This window comes from Ictalurus punctatus, chromosome 22, assembly GCF_001660625.3.
Source record: "Ictalurus punctatus breed USDA103 chromosome 22, Coco_2.0, whole genome shotgun sequence".
NCBI classification, from domain to species: Eukaryota; Metazoa; Chordata; class Actinopteri; order Siluriformes; family Ictaluridae; genus Ictalurus; species Ictalurus punctatus.
In genome coordinates this window covers 7,370,658-7,395,835 of record NC_030437.2, presented here as the reverse complement: position 1 = coordinate 7,395,835, position 25,178 = coordinate 7,370,658, and the positions used below count along the sequence as shown (strand labels likewise).

Here is a 25,178-nt window from a genome sequence, read left to right as displayed (position 1 = left end):
TGTGTGCGTGCATCATGTTCATAATATGACACACTGATGCTAGCAGTTCATGTTCTTATGTTCTGTGCCAGATTACTGCTCTGGCTTTTACCTTGTTACAATGTGCAAGCAGTACATCCAGACTGTAGAGAGATGACGTCTGACTGTCTCATTCTCACAGTCATGTACGCTCTCTGCACACGCACACACACACACACACACTCGCTCTTGTTCTTTTCTCCCCTCCTCCCCATTCCGACTCTTCTCTATTTCTAGTCTTTGCCTGCCCTCTAAAGGCCAAGAGGCTGCTTACTGCTTGTGTGTGTGTGTGTGTGTGTGTGTGTGTGTGTGTGTGTGTGTGTGTGTGTGTGTATTTGCATGCAAGTTCCTCAAGTGGCAAAAGCACAAACACTGGGCAGGAATTCTTCTGCTCCTGTTCCACTCTGTATGTGTGTATGAAAAAGTGCCCGGCATACGGGGCGTAATTACAGACATTCACGTCTAATCCTCCAGGTGTTTTATTTATCTGCCAAGCACAGTTTTTGCCACAGTAAGCCAATACCTGGGCTCACTTCAATCACTCTCCGTGATGCATGAGCCAATATCTTACTAAATCCAGGCCAATCATGTGTATGTGTGTGCATGCGTGCACTGACAGATGTGGATTTCATGGGCTGTTGTGAAGAATAGGCAACGGCTCATACCATTGTCCTGGGGGAGGGAGGCCTGCACGTAGCTTGCATTTATCAGCGAATGCTTTGTGTGCTTGTTTGGGAAGGTGCACGCGCCTCAGCTTTTGTCACATTCCGGGTTTCGGCCTGTCAGATGCTTTGACATGGCGGCGGTAGGGAGCATCTCTCTCTCTCTCTCTCTCTGAGCCGATCGGTTTGATACAGGACACCATGGGAAAGTAAACAGAAGCGAGTGTCGTGTCATCGTGACGAGCGAATATGAAAAGCTCGTGTGCTTTTTTTCTTTCTCGTATTCAGGCATGCTGGAAGTTCCAAGGATGTAGACTGTAATTACTTTCCTAAATGCTCAATGTCAGTTCATTTTTATCTCCCACTTTAAATAAGGCTTCAGCGCAGAGCTCATACATTACAGCTACTTGTGCGTTAGGGTCTGCGAGTGTTTTTGCAAGAACATGGATCCATTTTTCCTTCGTCTCTGTTCGGCTGGAAACCGTGCTAATAAGGAAAAGATTGGTATTATTTTCTTTTTGTTGTTGTTAAATGTATTATATAATCCTTTTATTCGTGAAGAAATCCTTCAAAAAGATTTGACGGACAAATCCACCGTTCTAAAGAAATGTGCCGAGTCGGATCGAACCGTCGGATCCAGAGTTCTGAAGTAGCGGCGGAAGTCTGGGATTCTGTTTTATTTATTTATTCATTTATTTATTTATTTTATTTGTCACTCCCGCCTGCTCCTGCAAGAATTCTGACCAATCCTGCCCACTACTTTTTGTTCTACCATGATGTTTTCTAGTAAACTCCAGTGGTTCTCATTTACAGTCTAATTTATAAACACATGACCTGACCAGGGAAAAGTACATTATAGAAGGTTGTAAATGCACCACTCGAGTCTTGTTCAGCATGAGACTGTTTTGAAAAAAAGAAAAAAAGAAAAAGAAATAAAAGTAGTAGCCTACTTCTACAATTTTTTGGGTTTCATAGGATCCGATTCATAAGGCACATCCACTCAGAAGTGGACTAAGTCTCTTAAAGCTGCATCGTTTAATGGTTGTGAACATACAGTAGTTTTGTGGTAAGGTGTTTTTTTTTTGTTTATGTTTTTTAATCCTTACAGTTTATTTACACAGCTTGTTACGGAGCCTATAGCCAGAGCCAGTCAACGCTAATGCTGTAGTTTATGTACTATGAGAACTTTTTTCCTAGTTTATAATACGAGGAGAGAAAAAAAGAGCAGACAGAGCAGCTGGTGCATCATTTTCATTAGCTAATCTCCAGCAGCTCCTCTTCTAGTGGCCTTAACTTAGTAGCAAGTGTTAATTTATTGTTCTGCTGCTACGAAAAGCTGTCTCTCTTGGCGAACACGTGCAAGGTCTTGCAGGAAACAGTAATATCGAAAGATTTTTCTCAGATGCCACTGTTTTCTCGTATTCAAATCCCAGCAAACGTGGCAGCAGGTAGTTTGGATCACTTCGCTGGTGTGAAAAGTGTGACCCTGATTTTATTTAGAAAGCCAGTGCTTTTCTGTTTACTTCAAGCAGAAATGCTCAGAAATGTTCCAGATTACAGACTTGCACATTAAACCCTTTAAATGAGGCCTCTGCTGCTGATCAGATGAATCGCAGTGGCGATGAAAACACTACGCGTGGCCGTTTAACCACGTTTTTGCATCTTTGCATGCTTTGCATCTGGGGCTATGATCTACCCTTCCAAAGAAGCAATAAACATACTCTCCACAAAACAGAAAGATGCAAACTACATGCTCTTCTTCAGTCAACCTAAACCGACTTGCTTTGAAAGTGATTCAGATGAATCGCAAATCGACTTCGAGTCCATCGGTCCTGTAAAACTCTGCAGAGTGTAAAAATAAATAAATAAATAAATAAAATTGGGGTATTCCCCTTCCACTCTGCCAGGGAAACCTGCCTCTTTAAATAAATGTAAAGATCACAAGGTGCGACACATTCGCACTGACGAATCCAGTCCCGCGTTCATATCATTATCCCTGAGGAATCCTCGAAGACGAGCGTTGTCCATTTTTCCTGGTATTCACTTCACCGATGCACTACAGAAACGTACACCATTGCAGTCGACCATTTAAACAAAACACATCTTCCCAGTCTAACGACAGGTGGCTCTAAATCCTTACACTATTTTACCGGATGCGTTTCGAGCACGGTTGCACCGATTAGAAGAATTTAAGAATAGTAAATGGGGGGGAGGGAATCATCTAAGAGTCAATTCATCTAAGGGACAACTCCTTCGTGAACGAGTATCAGCAAACTATAGTGTGTATATAGTATATTAGTAGTTAATTCTAGAATTTATTATTCTTTTTTAAATACTATAATGTGTGTAATGTGTGTTCGCATTCTGTTCTCGTTCTCAGGATGCCAGCTACTCTGGAGTTTGAAGTTTTGGGACAAAACATTGAAAGCATATAACTGTCTGAATCAATAATTGGATTCGTTTAAAATGCAAAACCAAATCCTGCGACTTTTTTTTCTGTATATATGCTGTCGTTCTGACTTACAGCTTACTCCTTGATGATCGTGTTCTGAGCTATTCTTGTATAAATGCAATTTTTAGCAACCCGGTTTTTACGTCTAATTCTTACTGCTAAGACAATCTTCTTCCAAACATTTATACCCAACCCCCCTTTTTTCAAAAAGTTTCTTCAAGACATCAAGAAACTCTGTTTTGATGTAACTCTTCGCACTCGAAAGGTAATATCTTTGGCCTTATTCTTCTCCTTCCGTGTTTTTCCGTCTTTCTCTGCACAGCTTTACTAATTGCTCAGACACTCTGAATTGAATGGTGTATGGAGATGACCTGTCAGCGTGCACGTCACCAGGGAGCTCGAACACAAACATCTACCATTACGCCTGCACTTTTAAAGTAATCAATTGCCGAGGAGAAATAATAGAGATGTTCGTTTACCAGGTCGTTGGATCCTCACCTGGCGCAGTCATTTGTGACTGAAAACCTGGTCTTTTTCTCGCGTGCACAAAAAAAAAAAACCCCATCATATTGGATTTTGACAGCGGCAATTCTTTGAAACGTCAACATTTTCACTCGCAGGATTGCCGTAGTGCTGCTGCCAAGTTCACAAATGGGTTTAGGAGTCAAGTGCCATCAAGTACAGTTTTCTTTAGAAATACAGTGACTGAAAGCAGAGAAAGAGGCTACACTTGATGTGGTCTGATCAAGCCCTACTTTGTGCTCAAATGTCTGTCTGAAAGAGAAAGCTAATTAATAGTAGCTCAGTAGGCAGATAAACACAGCAAGCAAGAACACATGAGATTAAATATATATTTTTCATTTTCTTAAAGACGTACTGATTAAAGGCTTGACTAATGTAATTTAAAAATAAATAAATAAATAAATAAAAAATCGAGATCACTTTATTTAAAACTTAAAAAGTAGTTTCTTTTACTTCAATTGAAATTGTTTCCTTTAACAAGTAGTCGGCAGCTTGGCTTGTTCAGAAGGTTTAAGAAAAGTCTCCTAGGTGAATCCGGATGAAAAGAACGTTTTTTATTTATTTATTGATTTAGAAAATGATACAAATGTAGCTATGAACACCCATGTCCAAACGTCTCACTTGTAGTTTAGTTAAAAAAAGAAAAAAAAAAAGAAAAAAAGCCAGAACTATTCATCATCGACTCGGACTATTTGCACTGGACCCTTTGTGCAACAGCAAAAAAAAAAAAAAAAAAAAAAAAAAGAGCATCGAACATACCGTAGCGTTAACGTGAACTGGAATGATGAACCTGAATGAATGAGTCATCTGAGGAATCATGATGTGTACGAGAAGACACAAGGATCAGCAATATCTTGCACTTAATAAAAAGCTTATCAGGGCACTATTAGTGGTGCTGTGAAAGTCTGTGCGTTGGTGTTCGTTTTATACGAAGTGACAGATATGCAGTGTGTGAAACGACACTGTAGCAAACTGCTCGATTAGGTCAATGTCAGTGTGTGGCTTGATCGGACTAGCCATCGTTTCATTGTCACAACTAGTTTGCCATGGAGTGTGAAGCAGTAGCCTAGAGGAACAAGTGGCAGGCAGATCGTTTTGCATGTGTATGTGTGCGTGTGTGAGAGAATGTGTCCACACAGTGTCCCCTGGCTGAACCCGTATGTTCTCCCTTATGAACTTTTTTTAAACCATTTAAAAACCTTTCATATTCATATTCAACTTCCAGAGTAATAGACATGGTGTCATAATGAATCAACCCTCGTGCGACTGGGGCTGCAGAACCTGGACAAAGTGTACAGCGATTCCCAGGTAGCATCAGTGCTGACCTGCAGGGTCATTTCCAGTTTATTGGTCCCGTGTCCATCAAAAGGCAACCACTGGGCGGATGTTTGAGAGGTGGACAGTTCTTAGCACTGCAGCAGCACTGATGTGTTGTGCCGATGTGTGGGTATCATGTGGAGGTCAGGTACTGTAGCGTTGGTAGAGTATAGTATAGCATGTTGAGTTGTTTTCAGTGCCACATAACTGAATATCCTTCTTGCCAGGGTAACATGAGTACCAAATATTGGTAGAACACAAAATATTGTCGACCACTGATTGGTCAAACACCGACAGTCTCCATTTTGGGAGGAGAAAAAAAAAACATGAACTCCCTCTCATATCACATATTACTGTACTACACACTATATCAAAAAGTATGAGTATTATTATTATTATTATTATTATTACTATTATTATTATTATAGTTGCTTACTATTCGGGACAAAAGTAGTTCTGGGTTTGACTTAGTAATCATGCTGTGTCCGATCACTGCTTTTACAAACAATAGCTTAACTTGTCCTTGCTCATTTCCTGTTCTTATCCTCTTCCTCTTTTCTTTCTGTCCAGTGATAGGTCGATATTTTTGGTAAGTGGAATGTCTCTTAACTCAGAAATGACATTGGTTTGTTTAAAAAACCCCGACGACACGTCAGTGACATCGCTGTGCTAAGAATGGTCAATCAACCAAATAATATCTACCCAGCTGTGCTCCTGTGATGGTCCCTTTCCTTTAGATGTAGCCAATAACGTGGCTGTAGGTACCAGATGGATGTATTTTTTTTTTTAAATGGCATCGTGTTATTACGGTCATTCTCTAGGTTAAAATATTAGCCATCACCACTTGTAAAGCATTACTGCACACGTGTCCTTTCCGTTAAACCTTTTCTTTATGTTCTGTAGGTTCTGTGCTGTTGCAGTTGCGCGATTGTTCTAATCACACTCCATTGGACCTGGTCTCCTGTCCGGTGCTGCGTGAGGAGCTCATTCGCTGTGCTGAAGAAGGGGACACAAGTCTGACGGTCCAGCGGTCTGAGGTGAGAGACATGGCCTTTGTGGAGACCTGCTCGTTTCTCCTCAGCTGCCTCCTCCTCACCTATTTAGCGGAGCAGCACATCCCCCCGTACGAAACTGCACAGCCAGTGCTAGAGCTTAGTCGCTCTACAGCACAGACACTGCTTAGCCTGAACCCAGAGACACTAAGCTCACACTGGAAAGACTCTAGAGCAGGGGTCCTGGCCCATGACCTGAGGACTCTGATGAGTATGGAACAGTACGTGCTGCAGCTGAATCCTGCGTTAACACACTGCCACGGGACACACACCAGTTTGCTCATCCAGCTGCTGAAAGACCTGCAGGCTGAGGGGAATGCTCTGCTCGACGGCAAGCCTGAACCTTGACTAGCACCTAGCGTTTCCACACTTGCAAAGAGCTAGTTCTCATTCATTTGTTGACGGGACCGAGGGAAATATCCAGTCTTTTTTTCACTATTGTAGATAAAATAGTGTAAATATTATTATTATTATTATTATTATTATTATTATTATTGGTAATAGTAATATTCCATTGTTTTATACTTAAGCTAGTCTGTTTAAACTAATCTCTAGTTTCTTCTCTGACCTTAAATGTTTCATCAAATACTTTTTTTTAAAAATACAAAATAATAATAATGATACTTTTTTCACCGTTGCTACATGGGAAATGAATAGTGATGCACTTAAGCAACCATAAGAAGTTAATCTCTGTGTGTAGAGTGTACAAATTAGTAAGAGACAACCGGCTGCAATAAACATGGAGAATCCACTAGAGGATGTGATCACCTGCTTATTCTCCGAGCAAATCTTTAACTTTAACGAACAGGGATTAGAATAAACACCAGTATAAACCGATAACGTTCATATCCCAGACGTCCAAATGTCCTGCAGCAATAAACAAAGTAGTTGGGGACAACGACTACATATTAGTCACTTGATATGTAATCTTTATTTATATGTATATAATTATATCTGCATCGTAATTTATTCGCTACACGCTACATCATTATTCGCTACTTGGAACTGTCTGCTATCCGTGAACACCAGACGACCGTCAGGGACGATGACCTGGACCCCTTCCTGCCAAGACCTTCCAAGAAGTAATGGAGTGAAATTTGACATATTACTTGCAGTAAATCCTGCTGTGATGCAGCTCTCTCTTTCCTATAACCTTGCCTAGTTCTTGCTGGGTTCGTGCTAGTGCTTTCTCTGTTTTCATAGAACCGTATTTACATGTGTAACTATCTTTCTGCAGTGTTTCACCCCTGCTTTCAGGGGCTTTGAGAATTGCTTGGATAACCGACGTCATGAGGAATCAAAACACGTTAGGACTAACTGTGTTCCAAGATGGCCACCATACACACTGCTGCGGTTGTAGAACTTGAAGGTGGTGTATAGCAATACCCAGATAGCAGCAACGCTGACTTCTTGGTTCTCCAGTATGCCTCTAAGTGATCCCCTATGCCATATGTGTCCATTGCCCTGTGGGCCAGTCTGTATTTAGATAAAGGAACCCGTGTGTCTTTCGTTTGTGGCTGATGAATAGTCAATCTGAGGTATACCCTTAAAGGGATCGACTTCTGGAGGGGCCGTACGCACCCGTTCCCAGCAGCAAAACGGCTAATGTACTGCGAGTGCGTGACGCATCTTAAGTTCTCACTAGAATGTCAGCACGTGTATTCAGCATCGGGCAGCACATACCCAGGCGTAATGTTTCATCTGGGGAGACCACCGGCAGTGGGCATGTGGCCCAGGTCAACCCGCACGTCATGCCAGGGCGCTTGGACGTGGTTGAGCTGTCTGTCCAAATCCTTCTTTAAAGCTCAATAAAATCATTTGCACTGAAGCACAGTGTATTAAGCCATGTGTAAAATGTATAAAAATGCACTCGCCAAGACAGGAGACAGCGTCGAAGGGTTTCGCGTACATGTGCACGTGCGCAAGACGGTGTCCGGGTTATTCGAGGGGTGAAATAGAATTGTTTCGTCACACCAAAAAGTTGTTTGTAGTTGTAACTTGATCTCTCGTTCTTGGTTCTTTTTTTAAATTAACGCCACGAGTTTGTACACTGGTTTAAGCAGAGTACGATATGAACGTAGTACATGATTCAGTGTACTGTCTAGTCTTGTCTAGTCTCTGTACCCCAGAAGACGGGTCTTATCCCGTCAGGCTCATCTGTGTTCAGACCCTTTCACTCTATCGATCCCATTATGGCCCGTTGGGTCAAAACCCCCCAAAAAATATAAATAAATCCCGTCCAAATCTCCACGAAGAATGGCTCACTTCATGACGCTGGCTTTTTCAACGGTGTTGCGTCTTCCAGCGGTGACGAGAGATTGGTACGGCAGGGCCGAACATGGCAGGATTAGAGCTGAACCCGAGACGTGCAAAGATAGGCTGCACCTGACAGCGCTAGAGCGATGGTGGGTCTCATTAATAACAAACCCTAGTGTTCTTGCCCTCTTTTCTCGTGTAGCGGTAATTATTAGCGTCTGGCTGTGCTGTTATTTGTAGCGAGGTGCAGCGTGCGATGTTCCGTGCTCATATTGAATAACAGCAGGGATCAGACAGCGGAGGGACGGCCAGACTAATAAATGATTAGGGTAGGGGAGCACGGTGGCTCAGAGCACAGGGGAGGCCCCTCTGGCCCCTTCGCATGAAACGAGCAGCCCCTCGATCACTCAGTGAGCGGGTGATATGTACATGTTTGCATCAAAGCCCGATTTCTTTGGTAGGAAGCAGAGGCCCAGCTGGAGTCGAGCGCACACACTGCAACTCCGGCAGCGCGGCAGGACGATTAATGGTGGCTGAGGGAATCAGAGATGACCGATTAGACACACATTTTTTTGCGCTGAGAAACGCCTTGTACACACCTGTGTTTTATTCTACTGCACAGACCCACCACAAAGAATCCGAGAAGCTCATTCCTCTACAACTCTAGCCTTGTACACCATGTGATCTGTTGAGCTTTGGACCTGGAATTAACTCCGAGCGTCTTTCCTGTCAATGCACTTTGAAACATTTCACAAGTCCCTCCACCATCCCCCCCCCATCTATGACCACACAAAAGCAAGAGATGATAAAAAATATTTAATAATCTTTATATCTCTTTCTTAAAATTAACAGACATTCATCTTAGGCATTTACTGAAATATTTTAGTAGTGCTCTCCCGTTCCGTCTCTACCTTCATTAACTCCCACCTCGTCCGACCGCTGGGAGCTTAGTGATGATGGAACAGGCGCGAATATCTTTAAATATCTTGAAGGGAAAAGACACGTTTAGAGCTATACATCATAAACATCTTACCATTTACAAGCATATTATATATATGTACATGAAATTAAAAACAAGACTTAAACAGATTTAAAAATCAGTGCAAATAAAAGTGCTATAACCTTTTTCTTCCCCCCCCCCCCCCCCCCCCTTTTGCCTTTTATGGAAATGGTACATTCTACATTGATGTTTAAAAAGTTCCACTTTGGTTTGCTTGCAAACGTAGTATATATATATATATATATATGCGTTTTGAAAACGGAAAACAATTTTTGGATGGGAGATGAACAAGCCACACGATACATTTACTAAACCATTAAAAGAACGTTAAACAGCACATACACATTAGGAAGAAGAAAAAACAAACCGTAAAAAAAAACAAAAAAAAAAAAACACATGTCCTTTTCAGCAGTTTCCAAACATTTCTTCAAGAGTGGTCCTTATTTTATATTTTTTAATGGAGATCACTTTGGTACCATCAGTGTCTTGGTCAATGGGGAGTGTGTTGTCTTTGTAAGGAGATGCTTTGAAACAAATCAATGGGCTTTCCATATGACAGATGTGCTTATAGAAAAGCAGCCATAAGGGAGTGTTTTTTTTTGTGTGTGTGTGTTTTTTTAAACTCCTCATGGATGGACCGAAGCCAAATAGAAGCCTCCTCTGATGGTGCTGTGATCTTTCAACACTTGCTCAGCAGAGATCCCTCAGGAGGTTCCCTACAGGCCGAGCCGTGACCTCTCGCTCAACCGAATGGATGAAGGAGAGGAAAAAGCACGGCGTGCCAAATTCAGAAAGGGATGATGGGAAAAGGTTCCGAAAAAAAAAAAGGGCATGCTACGCCCTCTCGGTCCTCTTCTCTCCACAGCAACGATGGTAAACTCCTGCCCTGCGCCGCACCCCTGCCAAGTCCCTGAAGCAGCTTGTCACACACTATTGACATTTTCAAGAAAGCTATTCCCTACAATGAAGACACCCACAAAGCTGCCATCTAAGTTTGGCTGCCTGTCATCGGTTTTGGAAACCGGATCTACAGTAAACAGTGGAATAGAGATGCCTTTGTAACTTGATTAGAACGCCACTCACCCGCTACACACCCTCCATTCATTCTGCCCACCCACACCGACATCCATATTAGCAGGGTGGCACCTCATGGTGACCCGGGCACACTGCAGCGTGCCTCGAAAGATTTAATGCGGGCTAGTGTTCAGTAACCAAAATGGATTGTGTCACCAAAACTAATATGCCTCCTGTAAACATGCCAGTCTTTTTTTTTTTTTTTTTTTTTTTTTTAACCACAAATAAACCAAGCATGCATCATTCATCCCCTTAAAATAACCTGATTACCTGAAACAAATATCCCCGTTGAATAAATAATGACTCTCGAGCCAGGCAGTTGTCCAAACCCCCCACAACCCCCCACCCCAACACACACAAAAAAAACAACAACAACACTTTAGTTACTGCTATAAATCGAACTGTAAAGAGGCTTAGCTGACAACCCTAATAACTGCTCTGGAGGACGTCGGGTTTCAGCGCACAACCTTACCACATTGTGGAAATTACAGGGTGCAGACTGCAACCTAACCATCATATTTCCCCTCCAAGATAGAGACGTGATGTGCCACTGCGGCTGGCGGTATTATCAGCTGATCCTGCTATTTGTGGCTGAAGCCATTCCCTGTCTCTGGTCTCCCTCTGCTGTGCTGGAAGGACACCTTGGCTTTTAGAGCCATCTGCCTGATGCCAGCCAGTGACAAATAGCTCCTGCCGTACGACTCTAAAAGGGGTCAAGAGTTTTTCACGCTCTCCTCTGCACTAAAAGTAAACAAGTATGGCGGAAACCCTCATGGCAATAATTAAAAGTGCTCCTCTGTTTTCACATTCACCGTTTGTGCTCCTCTGTCAAGAAACAGAGTCTTCGAGAGAGAGCGAGAGAGAGAAAGAGAGGAAAGAAAGAAAGGAAGGAAGGAAGGAAGGAAGAAGACCTAGCCGGTCCAAATCAGTGCAGGTCCTTGGCATGCTAAGTCTGAGTCCATGGGATAAGGAAGAGAGCTATCCTGGGTTATTTTTCTTTCTCTTGTTTGGGCTGTGACTTGGATCCACTTTCAGCTCTCGGTACTGCACCTGTTAAAACACACACACACACACACACACACACGGAATCAGGTGGGCAGTGTTAAGAATGCATTGATATTGGGGCTGTGTGGGTGAGAAGCTCCTGAAAAGCAAACAGCACTGAGGTCAGGGTGATGGGAAACAGCATCCTTCCACTAGCTTTCCTCTCGTACCCAAAATGTCCTCCTATGCACGCACCGTTACTAGCAGTGGCATTTCATATGTGTGTGTTTCTTAGCCATTAAATCTTCTAAATGTTTTTACACGGTAATCACATCACCAGAGATGGTGCAAATCGCACCGGAGTTATTATACGAGCTCTGAATCAAAGACGTCGGGGAGAGGGAACGTTCAAGATTTCCTCACCGGCTTACGTTTAGCATGGTGGAAAGTTCAGTTCGTTCTCCTCTGTTTGCCTGCAGGGCTGGCGACACTGAATCGGCCTTAATCCACGCATTTTACGCTCAAATCCCCTTTAATCAACAGACACGGGAAAGAGAGGTTACTTCATTAGGCACGGATCGTCTGCAGACGGATGGGGAAAACTAAAATTCTGTCTTGTGTTGAGAAAGCGGAATGGTTTCAGGGGCTGGGGAACGTTTGACTTAACCTGGCTGTGGGCTGACGATGAACATTGGCTAGACCTGTCCCGTCAGCCAGACCTGCCTGGGCCTGGTTTTCCAGAGCGTGGGGTGGGAATACACCCTGGATGGGATAGCAGTTCATTGCAGAGCACCAGTCACATACCAGGTCACACACTTACTCACACCTATAGTAGGAGCAAATTAGCACAACCCGGTCACCTGCATGTTTTTGGGAGGTGGGAGAAAACCCGAGAACCTGGAGGAAACCAACACGGACATGGCGAGAACATTCCAGAGAGTCACCCAAGCTCCGGATCAACCTGAGGACCCTTTAGGGAGTTTAGAGATGGCAGTGCTAACCTCTGTGCCACCCCTGCGGCAATACAGTCAAATTTATGCCAAGATTTCTTTTTGGTATCACATAACCACAAATTCCTGTGGTTGTGCACTCAGTCTAAAATGACAAATCAGGAGCTGGATTTATAAATTCCTCCATCCATCCATCTTCCGTACCTCGTATAACACCCAGGGTCGTGGTGGAGCCTGTCCCAGGGAACTTGGGGCACAACGTGGAGGACACCCTGGACAGGGTGCTGACCCATCGCAGGGCACAATCACACATTACGGACAATTTTGGAAATGCCAATCAGCCTACAACGCATGTCTTTTGTCGGAGGAAACCAGAGTACCCGATGGAAACCCCCGGAAGCACAGGGAGAACATGCAAGCTCAGTGCACACATTGCAGAGATGGGATTCAGACTCAAAGGTTCCGGGCAAACGCTAAGCCACCGAAGTTTCATGCGAATCTTTATTATCTGCCATTAGACTTTCATTCTTTTTAAACAAACAGGTTTTTCATTCTTTCTCCAGTGTAGTGCACATTCTCGTCTCCGATAAACACACCTACACTACACATGCCGTAGACGGAGATCGTCTGGGAAAACACCGGTGTGTTTGAGACAAACGAGTGACTTGGAGTAAGAAGCAGAAAATCCGGAGCCATCAAAAGAATCTGGTGGTGAAAGCAGACTGACGTCAGTGTACTTTGGCCAACGTTGAGCAGGCAATTATAGTGCTAGTCTTCACGTCGCAGTCACGCCAAAGCATCAGCCATGCTGCTGGCCCACGGAGCATTTGACGTCATTACTGGTGTCTCCCAGAGAGCTATACGGTCCGTCTTATCTACTGCTCGCTCAGTACAATCATGAATCACCGGTGCTGAGAGACAACGATCTATCTGCGGACAATCTCGGTTAGAGATGGAGAACCCGTCTATCCTCCATCCATCTCACAGAATGAACAAGCCTCCACAACATCGCCGGCTGACATCTGAGGAGGCGGTTACCGTGCACACGATAAAAGGCTTTATATGAGCGTTTTTATCGAAGCATACGGGGAATATGGACGAAGCAATCGGAATGACCTAATTGTTTAAAAATACCTGGGCCCTAACGTCTGACCCAGTTCTGAGTAGAATAAACTAGAGATCATGATGACCAGAATAGGGCAAGGACGGACTTGTGTGCCCTTTCCAAAGAGCTGAAGGAAAAGCCTACAGGATCATTATATTTGGATCTCACTTGCGGTATCTGGAACCTTCCTGAACTAAGTAAACAAAAAAGTTTGCGTGTCTAGGTGACAGGATACAGATCAATGTTCGTGAACCTAATGGAAGAAAAGAAGTGGGTGATAAAAAACAAACAATAAAAGTGCTATCAAAAGAGTCCTTCAGAAAAAGCGACTGCCACGGAGATGCTCTGCACGTTACAGGTTCCATTACAGTTAACGGGTGACAGCTCTGCCATCTTAATTGGAGCAACATGCATTCGCCCTTTTAATGATGGAGAGCTGTCCCGCCGAATAGAACCTGCTCTCCGGGAGAAGAGCGGAGACGAGACGAACAGACACGGGAGGCAAAGACGTTTCTGAAGAAGAGTCGAATCACTGTGGTGAGATAGCAATTTGGAGAAAGTGGCTGGCACAAAGCAAAGCATCCATGGGAGAAGACCTTTGAGCCGCTCAAAGGCTGCTCCACCCTCTCTCCTCACCCTCGTGCTGACAGCAGCAGGCTTTGAAGTGCGTGCGTACAGAGGTGGCGCCATGTACGCGAGCGCTTCGTTTAGCGGCGGCTCAGGCACTGTCCCGGGACACGACGATGCCGAACGTGCTGTCGCCTCGCCTCGCCTCGCCCTGCCTCTGAGCAGGGATCGGGATTTGAAGCCACAGAGGCGGCAGGCAAATATAAATAAGTAAATGAAAGGAGAACATTTTAATGATACTATGCTATGCTCTTTATACAGAAGAGAAGATACACGGGGAAAATCTTCCCTGCTTCATCTCCAGTGACACCTAACCTAGCATTAAGGCTATTAAACACTCTCCTAAAAAATAAATAAATTAATAAATAAATAAAAAACCAGGCACAGACGCCCACAGATGAGAGAGATCTGCTCGCATGTGTATTGTCAAGAGAAAGCGACACGTGCGAGCACGGAGAAAACTTTTGTTTGCTGTAGTTCTGGGATGTGCACTAATTGCTAGATCCTTGTACTGCTGATATACACGGATGAGCGTGCCAAGACCTCTAAAATAGTCTGGAACTTTTCCGCAAATAGTGCTAGTCCCTTTTTTTTTTTTTTTTTTCTTTTCCTTTTCTTCCCTACAAAACCCGATATGCCTTATTCAGGTGATGGATCGGCTTCGGGCGAAAACACACTGTATGTCTTTTCATTTGCATACGCCATAATGGCATTCTCGCGTGCTAATTGCTAGCGTCCCACTTTACATTCCGCGTCTTCGCTGGCTAATGGGATCATAAAACATTCTAGTGACAGGACATAGTCTCTAATACTAGGTTGCACATACTTAAGTCAGCAACAAGAGCTGGCCTCATTTAAGGGACATAAAAGATTCTCTTGGATCAGAGAGCTAGCTTACTCAGGCATGAAATCAAACCCATTCGACCGAGGGCAATATGTACAAGGTAAAGCTTGTCTCTAAGCATATTGAATCAGAAGAAAACGCATAAGATAACTTTTTTTTTTAAAAGGTGTATTTAACAGGTAGCTACGGCACAGCAGGTAACGCATATAAGACTCCAGAAGTGTAAGAAAAAGACCCTGCTGGCATTACATTAAGGCTGAAATGCATTTATATCCCTGGAGCTTTTGTGAAAGTACTCTTGGAAGCACGCTCGCTCACTAGAACTGCTATCGCCATAGAGTTTAAACCACAGATTTTTCTTCAGGGGATGAAATACGCACACCCAAACACACTGAGGTTATTCTGTATTCCTACACAAACACCACGTACTGATGGAGTGCATTACGGTGCCCTTTATATAAAGAGTCATTAGTAGCTCATGAGTTCGGCTTGTTCTGAGGCTCCTCCAAATGATCTGTAAAGAGCCGGGTGTCTGCAGGGCTGTCACTGTCAGGGGACAGCGCGGGAGGTTTGGGTCACAATGGGGCCTCGAAAATGGTGCTTCATTTGTCATCTGCACGAAACACTCGAGCCTGCTCCTGCCCGCAGGACACACCCTGATTCTGGGATGCTTAATTTAAGTCATTGATGTCCCTTAGCAGCGCAGAGTGCTGTCCCCCTTGGGCGCATGTAACCCAGAAAACAGAGGTGAGGTGAGGAGACCTGTGCAAGCAGCTCGGAGAGATGCAGAGCGGAACGTTCCTGAAACGTGCCGCTTCACATTATGTACCTTCTCGGCGCAACATGATGCATGGCGCTTTGCTTTTTTTTTTTTTTTTTTTTTACGCACTAGCCTGAAGTCAATGTGCAACAACCTGGCACAGATTACCCCTGTGGTTAAGTCCTCCGAAGTTCGTGCTGACCCTGCCTCATTAGCCAGCGCCTCCTCCGGGCCTTCCTACCTGCCGGAACCTTCTGGGCTCCAGGTGTTGTGGTTATCTGAACCTAAGGAGCTCATCCAGAGCTCGTTTGGGCCGGGCCACGGAAAAGCCATGCGGGGGTGAGAGATTATGACCCTGTAAAGATCAAAGGCAGCCTGCCACCCAGGGTCCATCAAAGGCAAGCGATTTGGTCCTGGATCAGAGCCGCACGACGCCCCAACAGTCAGCACCACGGGGCTTAGGAACACTGAGGAAGCCAGATAACAAGCAGGTCCTGCGTTTACAAGCACAGGCTTTAATTGAAGTTAAACAGCGGCACCTTCCCGTACACAATACGAGTGTTTATATGAAGCAGGCTGCATGACGCTGATCACACGCTTAATATAGAGGCAGAGTGGGAGAGGATTACTTTACTTTACTCTAATGGCTTACAATAACAAAGCATGGCGAGTTACTACGCAGCAAGAAGTCCATAAATCTGTGTATGGCAGCTGGTGCAGATTTCACTGATTTATATTAGATTTGAATGGCACAGACACGCAGATCACATAGCCCATTAAGCCTAATTCACAATGCATTATAGAATTACATTTAATCAATTGGCATGAAGTTTAACGGGCAGAAAGTGACACAGTGTAAAGTTTAAGTGGCGTTTAACCCTGACATACCGCAGTTAATGCTGGCGATATTAGTACTAATATGAGTGAATTTATTATAAACACAATTTATTTCCATAACAATGTTGTTGGGGTATTTTTTCAATTAAATAATATATCTAAGTTCCTGAAAAGGCTCTTGCAATACTTGCAATAGAAACGACTAGAGATGGTACCAATCAGATCTCTGATACTAGCGTAAAATCATGGATCGGATATCGTGGGACAAAAAGAACGAACTTGATCCGATCCTGTAAGAAATGCAAAAGACTGGAATTGGGTTTGGAAAAGTTTCCTTGTTTGGAAGTGGAAATGTTTACATGAAAGGAGACTCGATGGTATTTTTTTTTTTTTTTTTTGCTAGGACTGATTTTTATTATATTTAAACTTGCAACGTAAGTGATTTTTGTTTAAAAGCTGCAGTTTTGTCTAAGTCCGGTTTTAGCCGTGTATTTTTTCATAGATTTTTTTAAGTGCTTCAACTGAAAAGAAAAGAATTTTAAGCTTCGTTTTTTGTTTTTTTTAAAGAAAAAAATAATAATAAAAAAAAATATCAATGGGTTTTGCAAATCTGCTGCTACTCAAGGTTTCAGTATCAGTAATTGGACAAGAAAAAGTGATATCGTGCCATGAAAGTCAACGGGACACAGTCCATTAAACTGTCCAAAAACTGATAACTGAGTAGTCAGTTTGTGCTAACATTTGTAAATAAGAGCAAAAATGAAATGTATAGCAAAACTATTAAAATAAATAAATACATAAATAAATTACTAAGGGTTAACTGCATAGGAAGACTACACCTCGAACTTTCTCTGTGTGTCCAAAAGTGAGTCCTGCTTCCTCTTACAAACAAACTGCAAACTGTATTAGGGATATTAATTGGCCACAGGAGAACACTATGGATAACAACTTACTGCAGTGTACTGCCTGTTCTCCAGTGTGCAACAAAACTCCCAAAATAGTGCACTATGTACTGAACAGGGTGTTGCTTAAGATATGTTTACATGGACACTGTTAATCTGAACAGACCCTTACATGTACAGTTATCTGATTACTCAAATGATCACGTAAACAGTGCGCTACGGTAAACTAAATTGGACTGCTACAGGTTATTCAGTGCATTTATACAATTAATTTCCTAATTTTCACTTCTTTTTTTCTTATATATATATATATATATATATATATATATACACACCTGTACATGTAAAGAGCTTACGATAATATAATCTCTGGATCAAATCAGCGATTGCCCAAAGAAGGCAGCATAATGTGCAATTTGCAACCATAAAAACTCCCAAATAGATATCCATCCATCCATCCATCCATTTTCTGTACCGCGTATCCTACACAGGGTCGCGGGGGAACCTGGAGCCTATCCAAGGGAGCTTGGGGCACGAGACAGGGGACACCCTGGCCAGTGTGCCAACCCATCAGAGGGCACAATCGCACACACATTCACACACTACGTACAGTTTGGAAACGCCAATCAGCCCACAACGCATGTCTTCGGACGGGGGGGGGGACCAGAGTACCCAGAGGAAGCCCCCGAAGCACTGGCGGAGCTCCGCACGTACAGGGCAGGGGTGGGATTCGGATCCCCAAACCCAGAGGTGCGAGGCAAATGTGCTAACCACTAAGCCACCTTGCTGCCGTCCCAAATAAATAATAACCAGTAAAGTGACTCAAGAACTGCATCCAATAACCTTCTAGAACAGGAACCTGAAGCAGTGTAGAATTTATCCTTACTGCTTTTCAGTTAAAAGCATTGTTTAACTACAAGCTACTCGGTTTAAAAAGTACACATGCTACCCACTATCTCCACTAGAGAATTTTGTTAGACTTCCAGATGAACTCCCTGCGATTTTACTTCAGGAACGACTCGCATGTTTTACGTGGTACAAGCCAAATAACATGCTGTGAAGCTCCAGGAAGAAAAATGCATTTTGATTGTTGACCAAAGCAAAGATAAAAGCAGGTGTTAGAACGAAAGATGGGGGTGCAAAGTGACTGGCCACTCCATTACATCGGTGTGTGCTGTGTAATTATCGAACTGGAGAAAGTGCTTCACTTGGACCTACTCTAAGAAAGATGGATAAATGGACAGATAGTAGGGTAGTTGGAAGAAATGGAAGGTGCACCTACCACTTGCACATCGGAGGGTACTCTGGAGAGGAAGTCCAGCAGCTCGTTGTTGTCAATGGTGTACGGGTCTCGCAGCTTCTTCGTGAATTTATTCACCCCTGAAAGTTGGGCAGACACAGCAGCATTACACCTCAATGAGGGGGGACAAGTGCACTTCAGCAGTGTGTCAAAAGAGGCTGCCTGCTACTCCAGCAACACAGGATCAAAAGGCTCTCTGAAACCCCATTTTCTAAGTAAAGATCGGCTGCCATTATGCCCACAAGAGCACTGCTCTCTGGCCTTTGAGAGCTGCTGCTCAAGTCTGAAATAGTGAACAAAGGAGCACACAGACCATTAGCTATGAGGCTGTGTTTGGTCCTAGCTCTCCTCTTCAACAGCCTCCCTGCTGTTTTGGTGCCAGAAGTGTACAGATGATAGACACAGTTCATCTGCAACTCTACCGGAACCGCAGTTCTTACTTGCAGACGTATGCATTATATTTGAACACTATTGAATATACAATGCAATAAATAATGATACACAGCAAGGGTGACATCCTCAAGAGAGGTTCAGGACTCACCCCAGGCCAGGACGATGTATCTGAGAGGAATGAAGTAAACGATAAGGGTGGCCACACACAGTGACACGATGGCCAGCCAGCTGAGAAAAGGCACAGTCCAATTGAAAGTACTGGGAAAAGACACAAGAGCTCAGTTAGTTTCTTTGCTGTATTTACATTTGATGTTTATGTACGGTTGCCAGATTGTGCCTCACAAGCTGGGATACTCCTAATCTTTTGTGTTGTTTAACATAATGCTGTTTAGACAATTTTTGGCCACAGTTTGGGATGTTAATTGGATTTCACATTCAATCTAGTCTGGCAAAACCTAGTGCAGGCATTCTCAAACTTTTTACAGTCTGGGATCCGTTTAACTGTTAAAAAAACATAAAAAATAAATGTTTTAAAAATTACAGGTGACCTTGGTACAGTTTGAAGATGAAGCACATTATTATTATATGTATAATAATATGTTGGCTATTTACTGAAGCCAGAAAGTTATTTGTTTTTTTTCTTCTGAACTTTCCACCTATAGAACCCATAGAAAACTGTCATCATCCAGTTGGATTGTGATTTTCACCACTATAATAAAAAAAAAAAGAAAAGAAAATCATGGACCCCCTAGTTTCACAGATTTGAGGAGAACCATAGCCTTAGTGTACACTAAATCTAACAAACGGACTACACTACAGAGCAACGTTTTCTGCCTGCAGGATAAAAAAATAAAAAACATAGCTGATTTACTCCTTGCAAACTTTTTAAACTTCTTACATTTCTTATTAAACAAACACGCAATAAAAGAATATTTGTTGTGCAGTGGGATTAGAAAAAAAACAGTGCCTCCTCACTTCTTTAATCTCTCGCCATAGGAGGCCACTTCATCCAGCGCACTTTGCACACTGATGCAAACATCCTGAATGGCGTACAGCTTGTCGATGAGTCCTTTTCTCTCCGAGTCCTGAGAAAGAGAGCCAGAGAGAGAGAGAGAGAGACAGACAGAGAGGTTGGACACATGCATTTTTTTTTCCCTCAACCCTTAAGACCTATCCAGCATGGAGCTTGAAAGACTTGGAGAGCTCTCTGCCTCCACCTGCTCAGAGTTCCCCATGCAGCATACTGTGTATAAAACTGGCAAGCAACCTTGTTTTTGTGGAACAAAGAATAAATATCGCTACGCTGAAATTTCAAATGTAGACCATTAACTCACGGTGATGTCATCATGCACATCCTCATCAACAACAGCAACATTTCAAGCATTAAATGTGGAACCGTTCAACATTTGATGGTTGAGAAGAACTTTAAGAAGTGTCCACTGGCACCCCAGTACGCGTGCCCTGGCCGGAACAATGTCCGCTCTGGAGTTTTTGCCAGAGAGGAAGAATGGTCATGCAACAGTGAGGATAACGTGAGGTTCAGGAAATGCAGTGATCAAGAGGACACAGACACAAAGGCTGCTTTAGTGTGTGAACATGCTGGGACATTCAAACACACACAGCTAGTGTGTAGCTAGTAGCTAACTGACTTATCAGCAACTTTTGGTTTTGTTTTCAAGTAAATAATGCCTTTATGTAATTAAAGAATTTACAACCTTTAGAAGCAAAACTTGTTCAAATCTTTAGAGAGGTGTGCACGGTAGTTGTTTTTTTTTTTTTTTTTAAATTAATATTCAAATGTGCTCATCATGCACAAAACATCTTAACCTTGAGGTTACAACAGCAGAAGACCACATCAGGTTCCACTCCTGCCAACCAAGAACAAGAATCTGAGGCTATCATGGACACCTGGTCTTTTTCCAGTCTTCACCTGTCCAGTTCCTCGGAGTCCGTGCCCTATGATAGCCTCAGATTCCTGCTCTTAACTGCCAGGAGTGGAACCTGATGTGGTCTCCTGCAGTTCATCCACCTCATGTTTTGCTGTGTTGTGCGTTCTGAGATGCTTTTCTACTCACCACGGTTATAAAGTGCGCTTTTTTGAGTTACTGTAGACTTCCCGTCTGCTCAAACCAGTCTGGTCATTCTCCTCTGATCTCTCTCATCAACAAGGTGTTTCAGCCTGCATATCCTCTGCTCGCAGGATTTTGTGTGTGTGTGTGTGTGTGTTTCTCCTCCATTCTGATGTTTGATGTGAACATTAATTGAAGCTCTTGACCTGTATCTGCATGATTTTATGCGTTGTGCTGTGACGCGATTAGCTGATTGGATAACTGCGTGAATGAGCAGGTGTACCGGTGTTCCTAATAAAGCGGAGGGCGAGTGTGTCGATGCTCTCATGTTAATGATCGTGGCTTTTTGTCTGTATAGTAAAGGTGAGAGTCAGTGCAGCCATTTAGCCAGACAACTCATTCCCTGATTTCAGGCCAAATTTGGCTGAGTTTGGGCACATATGGCCAGTTTTGGCAATTTCAAGTCTACAATCAGCCAAAAGTGGCCCAGTTTTAAATGGTAACCTAAAAAATGTAATAACATTTGAAACCTGTGCCAAGAATTTTCACCGACTAACACTGTGTGGCATTTCAATTTTGGCCCAAAAAGGTGCCCAGCTGTAAGCTCTAGTCTGAGATACGGTCTCACGAACGCGAGTTGTAATTGTTTTCTGGCGGTCGGTTCATTTCCGTTATTTCATGGTGGTACGTGAGCCAGATGACGTTAGTAAGTGTGGGCCATCGTACTTTTGATCATATCATGGACTGCCTTTCGATATTAGTCTGAATACATGTTTGTGATATTTCATCTCTACAGCATTTTTAACATTAGTCTGATTACAGATCAAGCAATGGCACAACTTTAAAGAACCTGGCACTGGTGACCACTCTTAACTCTAATCATGTACCAATTTCACAAAAACACCGGATTCTAACAGGATAAATATATGCGAGCTTTCATGCCATGCGGCTGTATGTGCTCGTATATATGTACAGTACAAGGTGTGCTGATATTTTCTGTGGCCAGGAACCAGGTGTGTGGCATGGAAGCTCGCAGGCAGTGTCGAGCCGTGCCCAGCTCCAGCCTGGCACCACTACAGACGCTGCGCTCATGCTCTTCATGAAGATCAATTGAAATGTCAGTGTCATAGTGGATAATACCATCCTCGAGCTGGCCAGCGCCTTGAGCCTAAAGATCAAACACTGCTGTGCAAATGAGGGCACAGACAAAAGGATGGGATATTTCTATACACATGCTGTTACATAAGACATTTCTTTTAGTTCTGGATGCCATGTGATGTCTGTGATGACATTTGTAGTGGAAATGAGTGCGATTGCAGTGATGTTCTGTGTAATCACGTTATATGTACAAGTACTCAAAGCTGAACTGGACCGCCAGAATAGGAAGGAATGCCTCACATTTTCCTCTCATGTCCCAGAGAAGAAGAAACGTACAGTACTAGGGTCTTATTATATTGAGGCTATATGTATGTTGCTTTAAAAAAAAAAAAAAAATCTAATCTATCCATGATCTCTTTTACATGCATTCAGACAGTTTTCCCATCCCAGGCTCCTTCCTCGTTTATCCTTCATTGTATGAAAAATAACTTTAAATATGGCCCACGAATCCACGCTGCCTCCCGAAAGCCAACACAAGACAAATAGATATAACTAGACACTATCCCGGGGTTATTTTTCTTTGCAAATATTCGACAGTATTTCTTTCTTTCCTCCTTTCTCCTTGTTGCCATCTGGTTTGTGTTATCAGTTGAAACAAAAGCGGCCCATATGCACCATTGTATTGGAGTCGGTGTTAGTAACACAGCTTTGAGAGATGTGGTATGTGTGTGTATGTATGTGTGTGTGTGTGTGTGTGTGTGTGTGTGTGTGTGTGTGTGTGTGTGTGTGTGTGTGTGCGTGCATGAAGAGGTGCAGGTCATGGGGCTCTCAAGTCTAAACCATTGCCACATGGCCCTTGAACTATGAGCTCACTCCGATTTCCTGTCTTCAAAAGTGGACCGAAGGAGGCAGGAGGTTGAAATAACACCGGCCTGGAGAGAGGCTTGTTTTCACTGCTCCTCCGCATAGCTTTCTCGCATACACGTGTGTGTGTGTGTGTGTGCGCGTGCGCATATGAGGAACCTGCTGAAGAGCGCCCATCACCTTCTTCCCTCAGGTCATTTGATGGAGACGCACTGTGGGAACCTGCTAATGCTACACATGGCCATTCCTCTACTTTATAATGCATTCAGACACACACTGGGTTGAGACAGGCTGGGTGGTACAGTCACACTTATAGTATGCAGACCTTTAATGTTCATAAAGCTATTGTTGTGTGAGCAACCATGTGTGGTTCATTCTAATAACATTGTGAGGCAAACCATTGACAGTTTTTTTTCGTATATCATTTCAGAAACATTATTTCTACAGAAGTCTTAGAACCTGTTTGTACTGAACCTTTTAATACTTTATTGAATGTTCTTATCAGGGCCAGACTTATACATGGGCTCACCTGGGCTGTAGTCCAGGGCCTCGGGCGAAAAGAAGCCCCAAATTGATGAAAAGCTATAAATAAATATTTAGGATTTCATTCCAGTGATCAGAATTTTTCAATAGGAATACTGCTGCTGCCTGGTTCAAGTTCAATACTTCATTAAAATGAGAACTTTCAGAGGGGGGGGATTTTAATCGGGTAGATTTATTTATTTATTTATTTATTTATTTAAAGGACTTTGCTACAAATACACTATACGGCCAAAAGAACCTGGACACCTGACCATCGTACCCATATTTGTTTTTTTTAAACATCCCGTTCCAGATTTAGTCCACCTTTGCTGTTAATAATAATAACCTCCAGTCTTCTGAGAAGGCTCTCCAATAGATTTCTGGAGCGCTGCTGTGGGGATTTTTGCACTGATGTAGGGTGAGGACGCCTAGTACACAATCAGCATTCCAATTCATCCCAAAGGCGTGCAGTGGGGTTGAAGTCGGGGCTCTGTGCAGGCCACTTGACTTTTTTTCCCCACACCAACCTTGACAAACCATGTCTTCACGGAGCTCGCTTTGTGCACAGGACCATTGCCATGCTGGAACAGGATTGAGCCCCTTAGTTCCAGTGAAGGGAAACTGTAATGCTTACAGCATACAAGACATTCTAGACAATTGTGTGCTTCCAACTTTGTGGAAGAAGCACATGAGGTCACGTGTCCACATACTTTTGGCCAAAGACTGTTTATCCTGATCCTAAAAGGTGAAAACCTACCTTTGTATTTTATTTTCGGGATTTCACTTGGATGTGCTTTATCGTGGCTCGGGGCCACACTAATGTCTGTTAACAGTCCATATTAGAGTGTGTTGTGTGTCTCTTTAACTGCAGTAAAGTTAGTTTCATATTCAGATCTTCAGACATGTCTGGTCAATAGTTATATTATATTATAATTATTAATAATTGACACTGATAGAGAAATAGAAAGATGCCATTCAGCTACAGGTAATGTATGAGAGTGTCTAAATAGTTGCTACTATATTCTAAATCGTGTGTTAATACCATGTTATAATTACCTTACAATAGCTACTATTTTGTTTTATAACAGCCTTGATTTTCTTTTATTTATTTTCCGAGTGGAGCAGGTGAGGATTCACATCATGGTGTATGTATAGAACCCTAACAATGATTCAAGCCCAAGGGCTCCCTCAACAAGTCTGCCGATGTTTATGATCATGTTTTCTGGTAGCTCGGTACAAGCCCTCATCCACCGGATCAAGATAAACTGGTTAATATTAATACGATCCATTCCGTGGGATAAAGATTATATTTCTTCCTAGAAACTCACAAGCGCAGTTCCGTTTATCCCTTTTTACAAATGAAGACGAACGTAACAGGGTTGTACTTCCGAAATAAACCTGACAGTCAGTACCACAACGTCACACAAAGCCTTTCTTCTTCCCGTGATCTTCCGAAAATGTGCATGATGCAACTTTCCTGTCGAACATGTAACTTGTGGAATATTCCAAATATTGTACAGGGGTGTATGTGTTCAGGTAGCACGGTTGCGTGGATGCTGTAGGACGTTAA

General features: G+C 43.1%; 2 protein-coding genes across 9 annotated transcripts in view; one reads left to right on the top strand and one right to left on the bottom strand.

The window, feature by feature from the left end:
* The window catches only part of slf1 (SMC5-SMC6 complex localization factor 1), a 44,361-nt gene extending 37,584 nt beyond the window's left edge, over positions 1–6,777 (top strand). For all 4 annotated transcript variants that reach the window (XM_053674277.1, XM_053674278.1, XM_053674276.1 and 1 more), the window contains one exon: positions 5,875–6,777. In XM_053674277.1, coding sequence (XP_053530252.1) covers positions 5,875–6,371 — 497 coding nt within the window. In that variant the 3' untranslated portion in view covers positions 6,372–6,777. The remainder of the gene's footprint in view (positions 1–5,874) is intronic.
* Positions 6,778–9,419: 2,642 nt separating this feature from the next.
* The window catches only part of mctp1a (multiple C2 domains, transmembrane 1a), a 152,516-nt gene continuing 136,757 nt past the window's right edge, over positions 9,420–25,178 (bottom strand). For all 5 annotated transcript variants that reach the window (XM_047149795.2, XM_047149796.2, XM_017451442.3 and 2 more), the window contains 4 exons: positions 20,031–20,140; positions 19,204–19,313; positions 18,645–18,742; positions 9,420–11,403 (listed from right to left, as the gene is read on the bottom strand). In XM_047149795.2, the coding sequence (XP_047005751.1) occupies positions 11,332–11,403; positions 18,645–18,742; positions 19,204–19,313; positions 20,031–20,140 (390 nt within the window). In that variant the 3' untranslated portion in view covers positions 9,420–11,331. The remainder of the gene's footprint in view (positions 11,404–18,644; positions 18,743–19,203; positions 19,314–20,030; positions 20,141–25,178) is intronic.